This window comes from Remersonia thermophila, chromosome 1, assembly GCF_042764415.1.
Source record: "Remersonia thermophila strain ATCC 22073 chromosome 1, whole genome shotgun sequence".
NCBI lineage: Eukaryota > Fungi > Ascomycota > Sordariomycetes > Sordariales > Chaetomiaceae > Remersonia > Remersonia thermophila.
The window spans coordinates 2,451,117-2,469,377 of record NC_092217.1 but is presented as its reverse complement, the minus strand read 5'-3'; the positions used below and the strand labels follow the sequence as shown (position 1 = coordinate 2,469,377).

The following is an 18,261-nucleotide window of genomic DNA, read 5'->3' as shown; positions in this document are numbered from 1 at the left end:
ACAAAAATAAAAGCCAATGTGCTGCGCGTGCTTTGCATTGACGCTAAGAAGAAGAAAAGAAAATTAGAAAAGGAGAAGAAGAAAACAACAATGCCCAAACCCTGGCAAGCAAGAAGAGGGAGGGGGTTGAAGAAGAAGAGTCGTCCACCGCTGGTGGGTAACAAAAACAAGAACAAAAAGAAAATGAACCAAACCAACAAAAAACCCGCGTCGGTTAGATTTCGATGGGCATCTACGCGGTGGCCGCGACAACAGTAGTGGCAGCACCAGCAGCAGCAGGGTCAGCCTCAGCCTCGTCCTGGACCTCCTTCTCCTCCACCTCCACCACCGTCTTCTCGGAGGCAGGGGCAGGGTCGCAGATAGGGGCAGAGACATGCTCGACCTCAACCACAGCCTCGGCCTCGGCCGTCTTCTCCTCGCTCATCTCCTCGGCAGCAGGCACCTCGGGCTTGGCCTCACCGCCGCTGTGCTCCTTCTTCTCCTCCTCCTCCTCCTCCTCCTCCTTCTCCACGGCATCCTCCGCGGGAGCCACCTCCACGACGGGAACCACAATCTCAGCGGTGGCGGCCTTCTTCGGATCGGCCTCGGCGGTTGGAGAAACGGGCTCGCTCTCGGCCGCCTTCGCCTTCCCGCCCGTCTCCTCCGCGGGAGCCGTCGCCTCTCTCTTGCCTGCCGCTTCCTTCTTGCCTGACGCCGCTGCCGCCGCTGCCGCCGCCGCCGCCGACGACGACGACGACGACGGCGACGTCTTCGCCCCGGCCTTCTTTGCAACCGTCTGCTTCGGGGTTGCCGGCTTCTTGGCCGCCGCCGCCGCCGCCGCCGGCTTCCGCGAAGGGCTCGTCTGCACCTTGCCCGTGGTCTTGGACGCCGACGCCGCCGTGGGGCGCATCATCCTCGCCAAAAAGTCCTGGTCCACCTCCTTCTCCTTCTTGGTCGGCGGGTGGTCCTTGGCGGGCTGCTTGGGCGGCGGGCCCAGGCTGGGGCGCGCCGGCCGCGTGACGTTGGAGCTTTGCCTCCGGAGACCCCGGGTCACGGTCGCGGGAGGGGCCAGCGTGGAAGCGGCGGCGGCGGCGGCGGTGGCGGTCGTCGCCTTGGGGGCCGGGGTGGTGGCGCGGCTGCCGATGCGGGCCACGCGCGCCTCGGAAGGGCCGACGCTGCTCGCGCGGGACAGAGGCGCGCGCGGGGCGTTGACCTTGGAGACGGACGCGGCCGTGTGCGTGGTCAGGCTGGAAGGGAGCTTCACGGGCCGGGTCGGCGATTTGACCTTGGGCTTGACGAAGCCAGCGCTCGCGGGGGAGGATTGGAGAGGGGCGGGCCTCTTGGCGGATCCCGAGACCGCCCTGGACGCGCTCGTGGCGCGAGGGGTCGCCGCCTTGTCGGACGGCTGGGTCGAGGCCTTGGGCTCGGGGCTTTTCTTTGCGGTGCCGTGGTGCGGCGCCGTGGCCGTCACGGGTGTCCTGGGCCCCTTGGCGGCCGTGGGCGACTTTTCCGCCTTGGCCGTCGGCTTGGTCGTTGCTGCTGTCGTGGTTGCGAGGGGCTTAAGCGCCGCCTTTGCTGCCTTGGCCGCCGGCTTGGCAGCCTCTCTTGCCGAGGCCGCCCCCTTGTGCTCCTTCTCGCTCTTCTTGGCTCCGTTGGCGGCCGCCGGTTTTGTTGCCGTCGCGCCGGCGGAGGCCTCGCTTGCCTCGGGCTTCTCGGGCTTCGTCGTCTCGGTTGCAGGGGGCGTAGAGGGTTTGGCGGCCTCGCTTCCTGTATCCGGCTTGGAGCTGGTGGCGGGCTCGTGGTTCGGGGCGGCCGTCTTTGCAGGCGTCTTCGGCTCGGTTGCCAAGGAAGCCGCCGGCAGCTCCGTCGCGGTGGGCGTCGTGGTGCCGGGGCTGCCTTCATCGGCCTTGCGCGCCGCGGGGACGGCCTCCTGGCTCGAGTCTCGCTGGAGGCCCATCCTGCCGTCCTTCTCGACCGCGATGAAGCTTGTCCGGATCTTGGAGAGCGGCCTGGGGGAGTCGCCAGGGCCTGGACTCGAACGTTAGCCCCCTATTGTCTTCTCCGAAGCAATGCGAGAGCGGCTTGGGCCGCCTTGGTTCCCACGGGGCATCGTTGCGACACGGCACGGCCGCACGGCCATGTTGAGAACCTAAACGGCGACGTCCTTACCGCGTGCAAGGCCGGGTGACCTGCCTCTCTCGGGGGAGCTTGCCTCCCCCTTCTGCTCGAACATGGCGCGCAGGTTCTTGACCGCGCCCGAGCTCATGGTTGCGTCGGTTGGGGGCGCCAGCTTCAATGCAACTTGCAGGTTCCAGGGATGGGGTTGCCGAGGTACGCAAGCAGGCGCGTCGCGCAGGTTGTCTCTCGCTCTTTTTTTGTCAATGCAGACGCGGCGAGATATGTCGCTGAGTTGAGATGAAGTCTGTCCGTCGGATCGGAGATCAGGGAAGGGGTAACGTGTCCGGTAGGGAGGATCGGTCGGTGTGCATGCGTGTGAGCTCGGGGTCTTTTTGGTGAAGAAGATCAAAAATGCGCGACACCACCCCTTTGTCGGTGCCAGGCGGGACTAAGACGCGGTAGTGTCTCGCAAAGACGCGCCAATGCAGCCAATGAAGCTCCAAGCCTGGGCCTGTGGGTCCTTTTTTTTCCCTGGGTGCAGCAAAGTCGACGACGGGGGACGGGGGTTGGGGAGGGGGAGGGGGTGAAGAGGGGGGCGGGAGAGTGGGTTTCTGGAGATGGCTGGAGGGGAAAAGAAGAAAAAAAAGCAGCAAGATGAAGTGGTTGACGAGGCACGAGTGACACGCGGTTTCTCGGCCGCTCGTGGCGCCACCCTGTTGAAAAATGCGCCGTGTGACAAATTAAACAAGACAACTGGAGAAAGACACGCTTCCCGTCAGTTTGGGGGGGGGGGGGGGGGGGGTGGCTGGGCTCAGTGAGGTGAGTGAGGTAACTAACTACTTCAGGGGGGCCCAGCGGGCACTCCCGCCTCTGCACAGTAACCGCCTCTATGTACCGTCCATACCTGAGGTACGCAACAAGTAGGCCTTGAGGTCCAGTTCGGCGAACGCCAACCGAGCCGGTGTTAATGACGCAGGATCCGCCGTCTAAAATCTCATGTTTATGCGGAAGATGCGTCCAGGAGGAAAGCCGGCGGAGACCCGGGCCCCGGGCCTGTCCATGCCGTCGTGTTGGCCTGCCCAAAGGGGGATCGGATCATGCTCCAGAAGCTCTGGATGGAATCTCGGTTTCAGGGGGTCGAGCACCGAGAGCAGAGCCACAAAATGGAGCTCGAGAGCCGCGCTTGGCGACGACCGACGGGACCCGGCGGCCTGACTTCCATCTCGCGGGAGACCCACATTTGGTGGCAGCCAATCAGCAGCGCGAAGCTCAAAAGAGGATGATGGATGGTGGCTCCAACGGGCTTGGGGAATTTGGGACTTGGAAAATGAATGTCTCTGACTTGGGGCACTCGAAAAAGGCCACGGAATTTCTTCTACGGAACCCACAATGACCATCAAAATGGATTGCGGTGAACCAAACAGGTGTGTGTATCTGCCTGTCTACCTATTCAGAGCCGCTCGCGTTGTCCCATCGGCCGCCTCGTACCGAGTGCCTCTGATGTACTCTGTAAAAGGGATGCTTACCGGATACTGTGGCAGGTGTAGGTACTTAGCCGTGTCCCTGGCTGACGCTCTCTACTCTAGTACATACTGGTACACATACGGTGTAAACAAAGACATCAACCCTCCATGAATGCCTGTTGGGTAGGGTACCTAGTTGAGGGAGAGAGAGAGAGAGAGAGAGAGAGAGAGAGAGAGAGAGAGAGAGAGAGAGAGTGTGTGTGTGTGTGTGTGTGCGCGCGCGAGTGAGTTAGTGTGTGTCATGGGCATGTACTCGGCATAGTATGTACATACTTGCGTGGTGCAACTAACTACCCCTAACCCTCATTCCTCCAACCCGGGCGGAGGGTGGGGCGTGGGGCCCCCAGGCCAAGCTCCGGCTGCCAATCGGGCCTCGTGCTCCGATCCCGGCCCGGCTCAGCGCTGCCGTTGTCCCGCCAGAAGAGAGCTTCCAAGCCTCGGCCGGGGCCCCAAAACTTTCGCAATTGCGCCATCCAACCCCTCGGGACAGAGCCAATCGACACCACCATGGCAGCCCGGACAGTCAGGACCCTCAAGATCGGTACGTCACCGCCCGGCCGTGCAGCGATTCGGCGCTGCCTGTCGTCCTTGATATCGCGCTCCTGCTCACTTCTTCCTCCTGTCCAGGCCTCATCGCCGGCGATGGCATCGGCAAGGAGGTCATCCCCGCCGGCCGGCGCATCCTCGAGGCGCTGCCCGCCTCCCTCGGCCTAAAGTTCGACTTTGTCGATCTCAAGGCCGGCTGGGAGACCTTCCAGGAGCAGGGCGTCGCCCTCCCCGAGGAGACCGTCTCGGTGCTCAAGTCGGACTGCGACGGCGCCCTCTTCGGCGCCGTCAGCTCCCCGACCACCGCCGTCAAGGGCTACTCGTCCCCCATCGTCGCCCTCCGCAAGCGCCTCGACCTCTACGCCAACGTGCGCCCCGTCAAGACGGTCGTCTCGGCCCCCAAGCCCATCGACATGGTCATTGTCCGCGAGAACACCGAGGACCTCTACGTCAAGGAGGAGACCACCCGCGACACCCCGCAGGGCAAGGTCGCCGAGGCCGTCAAGCGCATCTCGGAGCGCGCGAGCAGCCGCATCGCCACCATCGCCGGCGAGATTGCCCTGCGCCGCCAAAACATCCGCGCCGCCGGCGCCCCGAGCATCCACCGCGGGCCCCTCGTCACCATCACCCACAAGTCCAACGTCCTCTCCCAGACCGACGGCCTCTTCCGCGTCGCGGCCCGCGAGGCCCTCGCCGCCCCGCGCTTCGCCGACGCCGGCGTCCGGGTCGAGGAGCAGATCGTCGACTCCATGGTCTACAAGCTGTTCCGCCAGCCCGAGGCCTACGACGTCATCGTCGCCCCCAACCTCTACGGCGACATCCTCTCGGACGGCGCCGCCGCCCTCGTCGGCTCCCTCGGCCTCGTGCCCAGCGCCAACGTCGGCGAGGGCTTCGCCATCGGCGAGCCCTGCCACGGCAGCGCCCCGGACATCCAGGGCAAGGGCATCGCCAACCCCATCGCCACCCTGCGCAGCGCCGCCCTGATGCTCGAGTTCCTCAACGAGGAGCAGGCGGCCGCCAAGATCTACGCCGCCGTCGATGCGAACCTCGAGGAGGGCAAGCTGCTGAGCCCGGATCTGGGCGGCACCGCGACGACCGAGGAGGTGGTGCAGGACATCCTGCGCCGTTTGTAAGTGAGAAATCGGAAGGGGAGCAGAGGTGCATGTATCGCTAGATCGATTCCGAGTTTGTCTTGGGGCGCAGAAAAAAAAAAAAATAAACCACGCATTGATTGGTTCGGATCTTGGTGGATGACTTGGTATCCGGCGGGCGTATGAAAAATAATACAGCAACAAACTGGGAATCCAAAAATTCAAGAGAGAGGAGGATATCATTGCATTTCATGGTTATACAACCCAAGCGAAACCAGCACATGTCACCCACCGTTCGTATATCATACACAATGTACGTCGCATGCCGGTCCAGGTTCTATGGTACACACGCATCATCTTCCAGTCCTGTCCCAGCTTGTCTTTGTTGGCCTCCCGCCCACGGTCCCCGTCTATTCCAGTTCCAGAGAGTCCCGTCCGTACCCTTCAATGCGTCCCGTCCATCCGACCACCCGACGGCCAGCCAGCTCCTGCTGCCTGCTGCGCTGACATGCCGGGGGGGGTATCCTCTGTCGGGCACTGCGCCTGTACCCGATGCCGTCCTTCTAAGCATAGGGAAATCACACGGCATCCACACGGTGGCGGCCCTCCCCGTTAGCTAAGGTATCCTGCTTCTATCCTCTGTGTATCCCCCCCACCTTTTTATGGAGCAAACAGAAAAATAATTGTTCCGCAACCTGCCCATCTCCCCTTATTTTGTCCTCTTCGCCTCCAGCTCCTTCTGGTACGCCGTCACCAGCTCCTTCTGCAAATGCGGCGGGGCCGGAGCGTAATGGCTAAACTCCATGGAGAACTCGCCCTTGCCCTGGGTCGCCGCGCGCAGGTGCGTGCTGAAGCCAAACATGGCGTTCAGGCTGCACTCGGCCAGCATGGTGAAGTCGTCGGTGCCGACCTCGGTGTCCACGATGGAGCCGCGCTTGTTCATGAGCATCAGGATGTTGCCCTGGAACTCGGCGGGCGCCGAGATGGTGGTCTTCATGAGCGGCTCGAGCACGGCGCCGCCGGCCTCGAGGAAGGCCTTGCGGAACGCCATCTGCGTCGCCAGGTTGAAGGCGTAGTCGCTCGAGTCGGTGACGTGGGTGGCGCCGTCCGTGATGACCATGTGCACGCCCAGCACCTTGTGGCCGAGCAGCGGGCCCTTGAGGCACGCCTCCTCGAAGCCCTTGCCGCAAGCGCTGAGGTACTTGTCCGGGATGCTGCCGCCGACGACGCGCGTCTCGAACTTGTTGGCCTCGGGGCTCTCGGTGTTGGGCTCGATCCAGCCGACGACGCGGGCGTAGTCGCCAGGGCCGCCCGACTGGCGCTTGAGCAGGAAGTCAAACTCGGCGCGCTTGGTGATGGTCTCGCGGTAGGCGACGCGGGGCTTGCCCGTCTCGCAGTCCACCTTGTACTCGCGGCGCAGGCGCTCGACGTAGATGTCGAGATGCAGCTCGCCCATGCCGCTAATGATGGTCTCTTCCGACTCCTCGTCGACGTGCAGGCGGAAGGTCGGGTCCTCGCGCATGAAGCGGTTCATGGCCTTGCTGAAGGCGTCGGCGTCGCTGCTGCGCTTGGGCTTGATGCTCAGCGACATGACCGAGTCGGGAACGTACATGGAGCTCATGCCGTAGGACAGGCGGCCGTCGGTGAAGGTGTCGCCCGAGGCGCACTCGACGCCGAAGACGGCGCAGATCTCGCCGGCGCCGATCTCGTTGACGTCCTCCATCTCGCTGGCGTGCATGCGCACGATGCGCGGCACGCGAACCTTCTTGTCGGTGCGCGAGTTGAACAGGTACTGGCCCTTCTTGAGCGAGCCCTGGTACACGCGCATGTAGGTCAGCTGGCCGTAGGGGTTCTCCTCGAGCTTGAAGGCCAGGCCGACGAAGGGCAGCGAGTTGTAGGGCACCAGCTTGACGGGCTGCTCGCCCTTGGAGCGGTCGAGGGCCGTGTTGTCGATGTTGGCAGGGTTGGGCAGGTAGTCGCAGACAGCATCCAGCATGGGCTGGATGCCCTTGTCGGCGAGAGCCGAGCCCATGAGGACGGGCGTGAACTTGAGGCCGATGGTCGCGCGGCGGATGGCCGCCTTGATCTGGGCCGGGGTCGGCTCCTTCTCATCGAGGAACATCTCGGCCATCTCGTCGTCGACGTCGGCCAGCTTCTCAATCAGCTCCTGGCGCTTCTGCTGGGCCAGCTCGCGGAGATGCTCGGGGATGGTGTTGGAGACCTTGAGGTTGACGCCACGGTGGCCGTCGTGGCGGATCGCCTTCATGTCGATCAGGTCGATGACGCCCTCAAACTCCTTCTCGGAGCCGATAGGGATCTGCACGGCGGCGGCGGGGATCTTGAGCTTCGAGTTGATCATCTCGACGGCGCGGAAGGGGTTGGCGCCCATGCGGTCCATCTTGTTGACGAAGCTGATGCGGGGCACATTGTAGCGCTTCATCTGGCGGTCGACGGTGATGGTCTGGCTCTGGACGCCGCTGACGGCGCACAAGACCATGACGGCGCCGTCGAGCACGCGCATGGCGCGCTCGACCTCGATGGTGAAGTCAATGTGGCCCGGGGTATCGATCAGGTTGAAGTGGTACGTCTCTTCCTTGCCGTCCTCGACCTTCCTCCAGTCGGCAAAGGTGGCGGCCGACTGGATGGTGATGCCGCGCTCCCTCTCGAGCTCCATCGAGTCCATCTTGGCGCCGACGCCGTCGCGACCACGGACTTCGTGGACGGCCTTGACACGGCCCGTGTAAAAGAGAATGCGCTCCGTAACGGTGGTCTTTCCGCTGTCGATGTGTGCCTGCCGAGCTGCTCAGTCTCCGCCGTCATCCGGCCGGCGGGGGGCCCCAACGTACTGCAATACCGATGTTTCGGACCATCGACAGCCTCTTGGCCTCCTCGGGGGTCACGCGAGCCGCGGCAGCCTCGGGGGTCATGTTGGCGGCGGCGAGCTCCTTGGCCTGCTGCAGGCTGGACGGCGTTAGCATTCCCCTCAAGCGAGCAGAAGGGGACGGAAAAGGGACGGACGTACGCAGCGGCGGCGGAGTTGGCCGAGCGGGAGGCAGGACTCCTGCTAAAGTGCCGCAGGCCGGTGAAGCGGGAGGCGTGGCATTGCGCCGGAGCCACCACGGCCGGGTGAGCGGTGGCAGCGCGGAGGGCCAGAGCAGCATAGCGAGCGCCCTGGGCTGACCGCGCCGCGCAGCCGGTGTTGAGGCAAGCCGCAGCCCGTAATGCCCTCATCTTGAGCAGACAACAACGGACCAAGGAAAAAGGAATGGCTGGCGGAACGAAGGACCGTTCCGATGGCTTGGGAGTTTGGATCTCCACGTCTTGGTCTCTCAGTCCCGTCTCTCTAATAAGTCTCTTGAAACTTCTTGGAGGGTTTCGTGAAATTTTAGAGTGGGGCCCGACCCAGGCACGGGCTGGAGAGTGGGTCCCGCCGGTGCCCCTCCTTCCGGGGCATGCCGATCCCCGCCGTGACTGCCGGGAAGCTGTGTTGTACAGAGTCCATGAAAAATGTAGGCACAAAGGAATAATTACCACCTGCACGGTGTAAGTCAGGTACGAACTGCTCATCATCAGAGAGACCCATGACCCTCAGCACCTCAACATCCAACATCCAACATCTGCATCACGGACGGTTATGTCTTGGTCGGTCATTTCAATTCTGGCACGCACGCACTGGTGTCTATCCGACCATGATGTTGTTATATGAATGTCATGACCAAGATTGCCTCGAAACATTGAATATGGAGAAAAACAAAGACAATCCGCCTCGCCATGCTTCCTCTCTGCGACCAACAACACCATTTTTCGCCCTTTCAATGATCCATGACCGACATGGTCTCGCTTCTGAATGTTTGGATAATCATGCCTCCAACGGACCCGCGATACATCCAAAAAACCAAAAAAAAAAGAAAAAAAAACATTATGGCGCATCAGCATGTTTCCTGCACCGAACAACCTCAGAGCAGGACAAATAACCCCGACCCGAGCATCGTCAACACCATCGTGAGACCAACGACGGCCACCTGGCCCGGCCCGAACGCCGGCGCAGAGCCAGGCGCAGCGTTGTCTGTCTCGGACGGCCAGGCCGAGAGGTCGGTGAATCCCGGGCTGGCCTCGTACGCCGGGGTCGAGAAGGACGGCGTCTGGGTGACCTGGCTCTGGTCCGGCGCTGGAGTGGCCGAGGGGATATGGGCGCCCTCGCTGGGGAAGGGCACGATGTTGCTGTCGGTCGAGTTAAAGTCGGTGGCCGCGAGGCCGATCTGGTGGTTGATGAGGTCGTAGACCACGTACGCGGAGCGCAGGAAGGTGTCGCCGAGCAGGAAGGGCGGCGACGTAAAGTTTTGGATGCCGAAGCGGCACGCCTCCTGGCCCCGGTACGGCCCCGAGGTGAACTTGGGCTGCGGCCCTAACGTCAGGTCCAGCACCAGCTCGTCCATGGTCACGTTGATGCGCGGGCCGCTGGGGCCGGCGAAGCCAAACGAGAAGTACCCCTTGCTGTTGCGCAGGCTGCAGGGCAGCACGGCGTTGCCCACCTCGGGGGCCCAGATGGCGCCGACTTCCCTCCACGTCTGATGCGCGATGTCGGTGGGGAGGTAGGAGAGCGTGGTGCCCGAGTCCAGGACCACGGGGATGGGGAACTGCCTTGACGAAAGCCTGTCCTGGCCGCTCGGGCTGACGGCGTCGAGCGACGTCAGGGCCACCAGGAAGGACGTCCAGATGTCGGGGTCCCGTTGTGTCGGGTAGACATTGATCCGGGTCAGCTGGCCCACGTACTTTTCCGTGTCGATGCCGCCGAAGAGGATGTTTCCGGAGCTTGCGTCTGGATCGTCGTTAGCCGTCACCGGGGGGTTACGCGAGGACAGACGCCGGACGAGACTCACCGAGATCGTTCAGCCACAGGCTGTAGGCAGGCGTGCTGATCAAGCCCTGGTTGACCATCTGGATGGGGAGGTTGGGGTACATGGCGTCGAGGTTATCGGTGCTGTGAATGATGGCCTCGTTGGTCGGGTACCCGACTCCCACCAGGCCGTGGTCGATGTCGGTGTTCAATCCAAGGCCCATCGTCATGTTCTGGAGAACGGCCCCGCCGATCTCGAACACGTCGGTAATGTAATCGCCCTTGGCGAAGCTTTGGTCGAGATATGCGATGTCAAACTCGCCATCTCCCACGATCTCGAACGTTGACGAAGCGTCCGGGTCAACTATATGCTCATCGTGTGTCAGCCAGATCTTCGGGGTCAACGTTCTCGCATGCTTCTGGGACCACAGGAAAACAAGAAAAGGGCCATACAAGATCCGAAGGCACACCCGTCGCCTGATCCACGCTGTCGACACACCTGAGCGGTGTTGGCGGGCACCCAGATGTCGCTGCTGCCCGTGTCCAGCTGGAGCGTCACGGGCTGCCCCGGGGTACCGATCTGGCAAGTCGCAAAATAGCCTCCCCGCATCTCTTCGTTGGTGATGACCTCCTCGTACGTGTCGGCGCGCTTCCCCAACCTCGTCAACTCCTGCCGACGGTGCTGGCGCTGGATGTCCCACTTGACAATGCCGGGGGTGTTCGATGCCGCACAAGCGGCCCCGACAAGGAGGGCGCCCGCGGCGACAACGCCATGAGACTTCATTGCGTCAAAGTAGAGGCCTTTCTTTGTTTTGTTTTTGTTGCCGCCCAACCGGTGGGTGGGCGTAGAGCAGGACAATCGAGGATACCGGGACGAACCTGGAGGCTTGGTCTCCGACGAGGATCTTCGAGCTGTGACAAAACTGCCGCAACGTGCTTGCGTCAGGCAAACAAGCACACGATGGGGATCCGAAACGCCAAGCTCCGGCCAGTGGACGGGTGGGATAGAAGGGGGAACAAAACCGGCTGGCACGAGGCACAACACAAAGACCGGATCCGTCTTCTAAGCATGTACATATACCAACGGAGAAGCGAAAGTTCGTGTGCCAACGCCCCGGATCTCTTGTCTTGGCAGGCGCCTCAAGGTCCCCGTAGTGTACCGCTATTAATGGTCAGATGGCCGCGTGGGCCTTGAAGAGGCGTTCGAGCAGTCCTGGCCATGGAGTTGTGGCTGGGTCTGCCAGGGACTTGTGACAAATTGTGGCCCGGTCGCGCGTGGAGGTCCCTGACTCGCCGCGTTGCCTGTCTTGTTTCTGCCTTGTTCTCCCGACGAGGGAACAAGATCCTAACCATGCAGCTGAGCTCAAGGCTGTGTTGCGCCTGGGCGAACTTGGGCCGCGCGGCAGTGATGTCACATCAAGCTAGGCCGGTCTTGGCTCAGACTCATTGGACAGCAGCAGCGCGGAGAAAGCAGCTGAGCCCTGCTTGTCTGACACACCAACCCGACAGAAGGCTGAGAGCTGAGGAGCTCTCCGTATCCAACGCAGCAAAGAAGGACCTCCCGCTCGACTTGCCCTCTCGCAATCCCTGCGGTACATAGACAAGGAGACACGAACGACTTGCGGTCTCAACATGGCCAATGCCGTGCCAATGACCTGCCGGGTACAAAAGGCGGCTCTGCTCGCCCAAAAGCACAGTCTCGCCGGTGCCACCGAGAGAATTTGCCGCCCCGTCTGCCAGGCGGGGTGGTTTACCAACATCGCAGGCCGCGGAGAAGCCATCATTGTGAGCGATGGTCAACAGCCATGCTGTGCATGTAGGGTAACGTAGCGGCTTGCTGGGTTGCCGCGAGAAAGCACGGAGTACTACGTCTGATGAGACCGTCTTTTGCCATCGACGACCAAGAAACCGGACTGCGAGCCAGATCAGACGTCACTGGCTTTGTGCCCGATGAGATGTCGGTGAACCGCCAACTGTGGCTCAGCATCCCATCACGACTCAGGATCAACTTCGTGTGAGGAGAAATCCCGAGGTCCTCGGTCATCCGTTTTGGGAGTCGAGTTGGGAATTTCCTTGAAAGCGGCCCCGACCCAGGATCCGCATTCGGCAAGGGAATCAGGCACTGAGCAGGTTCATTCGGATTGAAACATAACTACTGCGTACTGCACCTCTGTTGCAGAAGAGGGCATTTCGGAAAGCCATGTACATACACCAGAGCAGACTTCACCACATGCATAGGTACTGTTGTGGATGATGAAAGCTCCAGAAAGCCGGCAATTGAAAGCTATGGTCTACTGTGTAGTTACTGTGTAAGGCTGACACACTGATGGGACCTCAACGGTCTGGGTTGGATCGGCCTCAGGTGAGCGTCTACGCAATAGTTGGTGAGTCGCGCCTTTTGGCGGCTACTATCCACCGCCTTCCCCCCCCCAAAGGCCACGTGCTCGGTCTTTGTAGCTAGTTACGCAGTAGAAGCCTGAGGCACGACAACCCAACCCATGGACGCAGGCAACCGGCCGCATCCGATGGACCCTGAGTGGGTGGAGCCGTGTGCCGCGGCTCCACATCGACATCATCAGCGCCAAGACCAAGGCCACGGAGCGCCGCGACAGGTCCGACGCTTGGTTTCCTGCCTCCTCCCCCAGCCATCACAAACAACGTTGACGCTAACTAACGTGACCCAGCGTTAGGAGCGGTGACCTACCTCTCCTCCGCCTCCACCTCCCATCGCCTTGCCTGTCTTGTCGTCTTGCAACCCCTCTCTTGGGATGTTCTCAAGAGCGTCAGTGCGGCCAGTCCAGCCTTAATTAGCCGAGCGCTGCCCGTCAGGCGCCCCGATCGCAGCGCCATCCAACGGATCCCCGGAGCCCCGTCCTCCCCCTCCCCCCAACCGAACGGGCCATCGGCCTGTCTGTCTCAACCTTTTGTGGGGTTGGCGTTAGTTACACGGTAGCTTGGTTGTCGTAACGTGCCAGGCCGACGCCTCTTGATCTCGTTCCATCCGTCAACTCGTCGGCTCCCCAACACCCCCGAGCCCATCACTCTCCCTCTGCTTGCGTACACATCATCCCCGGATCCATTCCAATCGGCCGAGGCATCCGTTCGGCCTCCGGCCGCCTTCTCCCCATGGCGCCCCGGCTCCCTCGTGCGCTCGCCCTGGCGGCGCTGTCGCTGTCATCCCTGGCCTCGGCCTACAGCAACTACACCTCCATCGACATGATGCGAGCGCAAATGGCTCTGATGGCCGACCGGCCGAAGGACTGCCCTCCATGGTACGCCCGGGCCTTCTGCCGTCCATGCCGCTTCTCAAACACAAAAACACGGACTGACGGCTCTCCGGGATAGCTTCAACTGCAACCTCCCCATCTATTCGTGCGGCCAGTTCGCCCCGTGTAGCGAGTACAGCGGCAAATGCGACTGCCCCGCGGGCTTCGGCGGCGATAACTGTCTTGAGCCTTGTATGCGCCTCCGATCCCTCCCTTTCCTCCTCCTCCTTCTTCTCCTCCTCCTACTTCCCGAGTCTCTCTCCCTTTCTTCGCTCGGCCAGTCCCAGCCCTGACCATGGCGTCATCATACAGTGTGCGGATCTCTCGCCCGCGGCATCGACCGGCCGACGCGACGGGGCAAGTCCTGCGAGTGCGACGAGGGGTGGACCGGCATCAATTGCAACGTGTGCACAAGCGATAAGGCCTGTAACGCCCTGACCGAGACGGGCGATGGCGGTGTCTGCTACACGGGCGGCGAGGTGGTGAAGCAGAACTACCAGATGTGCGATGTCACCAACAGGGCCATCCGAGAGCTCTTGGGCGCTCAGGTGCCCCAGGTGACCTTCACCTGCAACAAGGCCTCTGGCGAATGCGATTTCCAATGTGAGTCCTCACCCTGCCCGGCGTCCCGCTCGCCCCGGCGAGATGCTTACCTCAACCGCCAGTCTGGGTCGACGAACGCGAGTCTTTCATGTGCCACCTCAACGAGTGCGTGTCGAGCGCCGACTTTGACCTGGCCGGGGGGAAGAACTCGACTTCGTACCGTTGCGAGAAGATCCGCTGCGAGTGCATCAAGGACCGCATGCTCTGCGGCGAGAACGGCTCGGTCGACATCAGCGAGTTCCTCGTCGAGATGATCCGCGGCCCGGCCGAGTTTCAGTGCACCCAAAAGACCGGCGAGGAAAAGAAGTGTGCGTTCCGCGAGCCCGAGATGAACAACCTCATCAGCGACATCTTTGGCGACTCGAGCATCTTCCTCGCCTGCGGCGCCGGCGAGTGCCTGTACCACACCGAAGTTCCCGGGTTTGCGCCCGAGGTCCCCAAGATCAACACCCCGCTCATCGCCGGCGTCATTGCCGCCTGCTCGCTGTTCCTGGTCGCTGCCATCCTCGGCACCTGGTACCTCTCGCGGCGGCAGTTCAAGTACGGGCCGATCCACCTGGATGACTCGGACGACGAGGCCATCAAGCTCATGACGGACCACAAGCCGGCGTCGCTCTACTTCCAGAACGTCCGTTACAATCTCAACGGCAAGGAGATCCTCTCGGGCATCCAGGGCATGGCCCACCCGGGCGAGCTCACCGCCATCATGGGCGCGTCGGGCGCCGGCAAGACGACCTTCCTCGACATCCTCGCCCGCAAGAACAAGCGCGGCCAGGTCTCGGGAGAGTTTTACGTCAACGGCGAGAAGGTTAGCGATGCCGACTACAAGAACGCGACCGGCTTCGTCGACCAAGAGGACACCATGCTCCCGACGCTGACGGTCCACGAGACGATCCTGACGAGCGCCCTCCTCCGCCTTCCCCGGGACATGACGCGCGCGGCCAAGGAGCAGCGGGTGCTCGAGGTCGAGAAGCAGCTGGGCATCTACCACATCCGGGACTCGCTCATCGGCTCCGAGGAGGGCAAGGGCCGCGGCATCTCGGGCGGCGAGAAGCGGCGTGTCAGCATCGCCTGCGAGCTGGTCACGAGCCCGTCCATCCTGTTCCTCGACGAGCCCACCAGCGGCCTTGACGCCTACAATGCCTACAACGTCATCGAGTGCCTCGTCACCCTCGCCAAGACGTACAAGCGCACCGTCATCTTCACCATCCACCAGCCGCGATCCAACATTGTCGCCCTCTTCGACCGCCTCATCCTGCTGGCCCAGGGCAAGACGGTCTACTCGGGCCCCCTGCACCAATGCCAGGACTACTTTGACCGCATCGGGTACAGCTGCCCCCCGGGCTTCAACATCGCCGATTACCTTGTCGACCTGACCATGCATGCCGGCTCCACCATCACGACCGACAACGGCGATCTTCCCGACCCGGCCAGCAGCGTCGGCCCCAGCAGCACCAGGGCGGTCAAGTCGATCGCGAGCGTCTCGGGAGGAAGCATCGGCGACGATGGCGGCGCCGCCGAGGCGTCCTCGTCGCGCCCCCGAGGTCACCGCCGGGACTCGGTCCGCACCCGCCAAGAGAGGGAGCTCTACACACGCCGCAAGCAGCCGGTGGACACGGCGGCGTCTTCGGACGCGGGCGACGATGTTGACGGCTACAAGCTCCAGTCGTCTATCCACCGCGTTCCGCCGCACGACAACGACGACCATGACGATCTGCCGCCTCCGGCCCCCACCGGCACCGACCTCGACATCCTCGTGCGCGCCTACCTCCAGTCCGACATCGCCGCCACCACCCACGACGAGATCCGGCAGGCCGTGGCGGGAGCCCTGAACAGCAACGGCCACAACGCCAACGGGTACACGCCTGAGGGCCCCAACATCAACACGGGCACCATGGGTCGCGGCTACGCGCGCATCGGCTACTGGCGGCAGTTCGTGCTCCTCTCGCAGCGGACGTGGCGGAACCTGTACCGCAACCCGATGCTGATGCTGACGCACTACGCCATCGCCATCCTGCTGGCCGTGTTCGCCGGGTACCTGTTCTACGGCCTGAGCATGGACATTGCGGGCTTCCAGAACCGGCTGGGCCTCTTCTTCTTCGTGCTCGCGCTGTTCGGGTTCAGCACGCTCACGACGCTGTCCGTCTTCTCGCAGGAGCGGCTGCTGTTTGTGCGCGAGCGCGCCAACGGGTACTACTCGCCGGTCACGTACTTCGCGGCCAAGGTGCTGTTTGACATTGTCCCGCTGCGCATCATCCCGCCCATCCTCCTGGGAGCCATCATCTACCCCATGACGGGCCTCGTCGCGCAGCTCGACAAGTTCCTCGTCTTCATGCTCGTGCTGGTGCTCTTCAACCTCGCGGCGGCCGCCATCTGCCTCTTCATCGGCATCATCTGCAAGGACCACGGCGTTGCCAACCTCATCGGCAGCCTGGTCATGCTGTTCAGCCTGCTCTTTGCCGGCCTGCTTCTCAACCACAACGCCATCCCGAAGGCGGCGCTCTGGCTGCAGTGGTTGTCGATCTTCCACTACGGCTTTGAGGCGCTCATCGTGAACGAGGTCACCCAGCTGACGCTGATCGATCACAAGATCGGCATCGACATCACGGTTCCCGGCGCCGCCATCCTCAGCTCGTTTGGGTTTGACAACCAGGCCATGTGGCCGGATATCATTAATCTGGGAGTGTTTGGAGCGGTGTTTATCGTGCTGGCGTATGCGGCGATGCACGTGTTGTTGGTGGAGAGGCGTTGATGGACGTCGTGTCGGGCTTTTTTTGTTTTCATTTGCGGGTTCCATGGTAGGTACACACACCTTAGTTCCTACATAGATGAAAGTTGGAATTGTTGTGACTTGGTGTGGATAATTGGTTGGAGCACTTGGGATGGGAGAGCGGGCGGCGGAGGGATTGGGGTTTGGGCGTTGGGAAGTCGGGTTGTGTCTTGCGTTTACGTTTTGCATTTTTCCTCTGACTCTCCATGCTCCTCATATGGTACATAGCTTCAACGTAACGCATCTGCAATGCACATACATGTCGTTTCTGAAAGCCCTTGATCCGGCGTTCCTCTAAATATTGTACACGGTCTTGAAACATGACCTCTCTATCGACGATGATGCCAACGCCACGGCTACCCATCCTCCGTTCAACACGCTGCTGCTGGCATAGACGTCCTAAGCACAGAAGCCTCCTATCCCTCTTCCCCTCTCTCCTGTCCACACCTCCCCCTCTACAACTTTCCGCCCGTGAGCTCCTCTGCCACCTCCTTCTGCCGCAGGGTCGTCTTGGCCGCCCGGGTCCGGTTCGCGTCGGCCACCTTGGACGTGGTGCCGGCATGCTCGCCCAGCACGTCCGCTACGCTCACCGGCCGGTACATATCCCAGATGCTGCGTCCCTCGATGGTGGTGTCGAGGCGGTGGTAGCCCTCGACAAAGATCTCGTTGACCTTCTTCTCCAGCTCGGCCTCGTCGACAATGAAGCTGCTCGCCGCCATGTACAGCCGCGCCAGCGCGTCGCGCCTCGCCTCGGCCTTCTCGGCCTCCCGCCGCTCGCGCTCCCGGCGCGCCGCCTCGGCGCGCTCGAACCGCGCCGGGTCGAGGGCCACAAACGTCGACCCGCTCGTCGACAGCCGCACGCTCGAGCGGGTCAGCACGTCGTCGAGGCGCTCGGGCGCGGTGGCGGCCGCCAGGTGGTCCTGCCGCTTCTTCTCCGCCTTGGCCTTCTTGCGGGCCACCCGGGCGGCCTTGCGCGCGTACAGGCCCCTGAGGCCCTCGGCCAGGGCGTCGCGGCGGGCGTGGGCGAGGGCCCGGCGGAGGGCCTGGCGCTCGGAGCGCGGCGGCAGGCCGGCGGCCTCGGCCTTGGAGAGCTTGGTCGCCGCGGCGATGTAGTCGGGCTGGATCTTCTTGTCGCCCTCGCGGCGGGGGAAGAGATCGCGGGGCACGGGGAGGTGGCCCTTGATGGGCGGGAGCTTGGGTTCGGAGGATTGCGGCGGCTCGGGGACCGTGATGAAGCGCGGGGATTCGGGAGGGAGGGGAACGGTCCGGGCGGCGGGGGTGGTGGTGAAGGCTCGGCGGAGGAGGGGCGCCGTCGTCGCTGCGGAGGGGGCCGAGAGGCGGCACGCCGAGAGCGCCGCCTGAAGGCTGGATATTGACGGGCGGGGGAGCGGTGGCGCCATCTTGGTGTGGTTCTGGCGAAGCCGAGGGGGGTTCGGACCTGGCCCGGTTTGACAGAATCGAGTTCCGGAACGGAAGCGTTGAGGTCGTCGGCGCCGGTGTCCCCCAGATCGGGTTCGGAGTCGGCTTG

General features: G+C 62.8%; 6 protein-coding genes across 6 annotated transcripts; 2 read left to right on the top strand and 4 right to left on the bottom strand.

Annotated features, from left to right (window-relative positions):
• Window positions 1-232: 232 nt before the first annotated feature.
• On the bottom strand, window positions 233-2,245 carry VTJ83DRAFT_696 (uncharacterized protein; the record flags this gene model as incomplete). The annotated part of the gene is made up of 2 exons (XM_071013728.1): window positions 233-2,007; window positions 2,149-2,245. The coding sequence occupies 2 exons, from the start codon at window positions 2,243-2,245 to the stop codon at window positions 233-235; spliced, it is 1,872 nt and encodes a 623-aa protein (XP_070870049.1).
• A 1,882-nt stretch (window positions 2,246-4,127) lies between these two features.
• On the top strand, window positions 4,128-5,299 carry VTJ83DRAFT_695 (uncharacterized protein; the record flags this gene model as incomplete). The annotated part of the gene is made up of 2 exons (XM_071013717.1): window positions 4,128-4,161; window positions 4,248-5,299. 2 exons carry the CDS (start codon window positions 4,128-4,130, stop codon window positions 5,297-5,299), a joined length of 1,086 nt encoding a protein of 361 aa, XP_070870048.1.
• A 667-nt stretch (window positions 5,300-5,966) lies between these two features.
• VTJ83DRAFT_694 (uncharacterized protein) lies at window positions 5,967-8,488 on the bottom strand (the record flags this gene model as incomplete). The annotated part of the gene is made up of 3 exons (XM_071013706.1): window positions 5,967-8,048; window positions 8,104-8,218; window positions 8,280-8,488. 3 exons carry the CDS (start codon window positions 8,486-8,488, stop codon window positions 5,967-5,969), a joined length of 2,406 nt encoding a protein of 801 aa, XP_070870047.1.
• A 725-nt stretch (window positions 8,489-9,213) lies between these two features.
• Window positions 9,214-10,878, bottom strand: VTJ83DRAFT_693 (uncharacterized protein; the record flags this gene model as incomplete). Its single annotated transcript, XM_071013695.1, has 3 exons — window positions 9,214-10,076; window positions 10,138-10,458; window positions 10,548-10,878. The coding sequence occupies 3 exons, from the start codon at window positions 10,876-10,878 to the stop codon at window positions 9,214-9,216; spliced, it is 1,515 nt and encodes a 504-aa protein (XP_070870046.1).
• A 2,342-nt stretch (window positions 10,879-13,220) lies between these two features.
• On the top strand, window positions 13,221-16,715 carry VTJ83DRAFT_692 (uncharacterized protein; the record flags this gene model as incomplete). Its single annotated transcript, XM_071013684.1, has 4 exons — window positions 13,221-13,366; window positions 13,440-13,552; window positions 13,673-13,963; window positions 14,026-16,715. The coding sequence occupies 4 exons, from the start codon at window positions 13,221-13,223 to the stop codon at window positions 16,713-16,715; spliced, it is 3,240 nt and encodes a 1,079-aa protein (XP_070870045.1).
• Window positions 16,716-17,188: 473 nt separating this feature from the next.
• Window positions 17,189-18,133, bottom strand: VTJ83DRAFT_691 (uncharacterized protein; the record flags this gene model as incomplete). The annotated part of the gene is made up of 1 exon (XM_071013673.1): window positions 17,189-18,133. The coding sequence occupies one exon, from the start codon at window positions 18,131-18,133 to the stop codon at window positions 17,189-17,191; it is 945 nt and encodes a 314-aa protein (XP_070870044.1).
• Window positions 18,134-18,261: the final 128 nt, after the last annotated feature.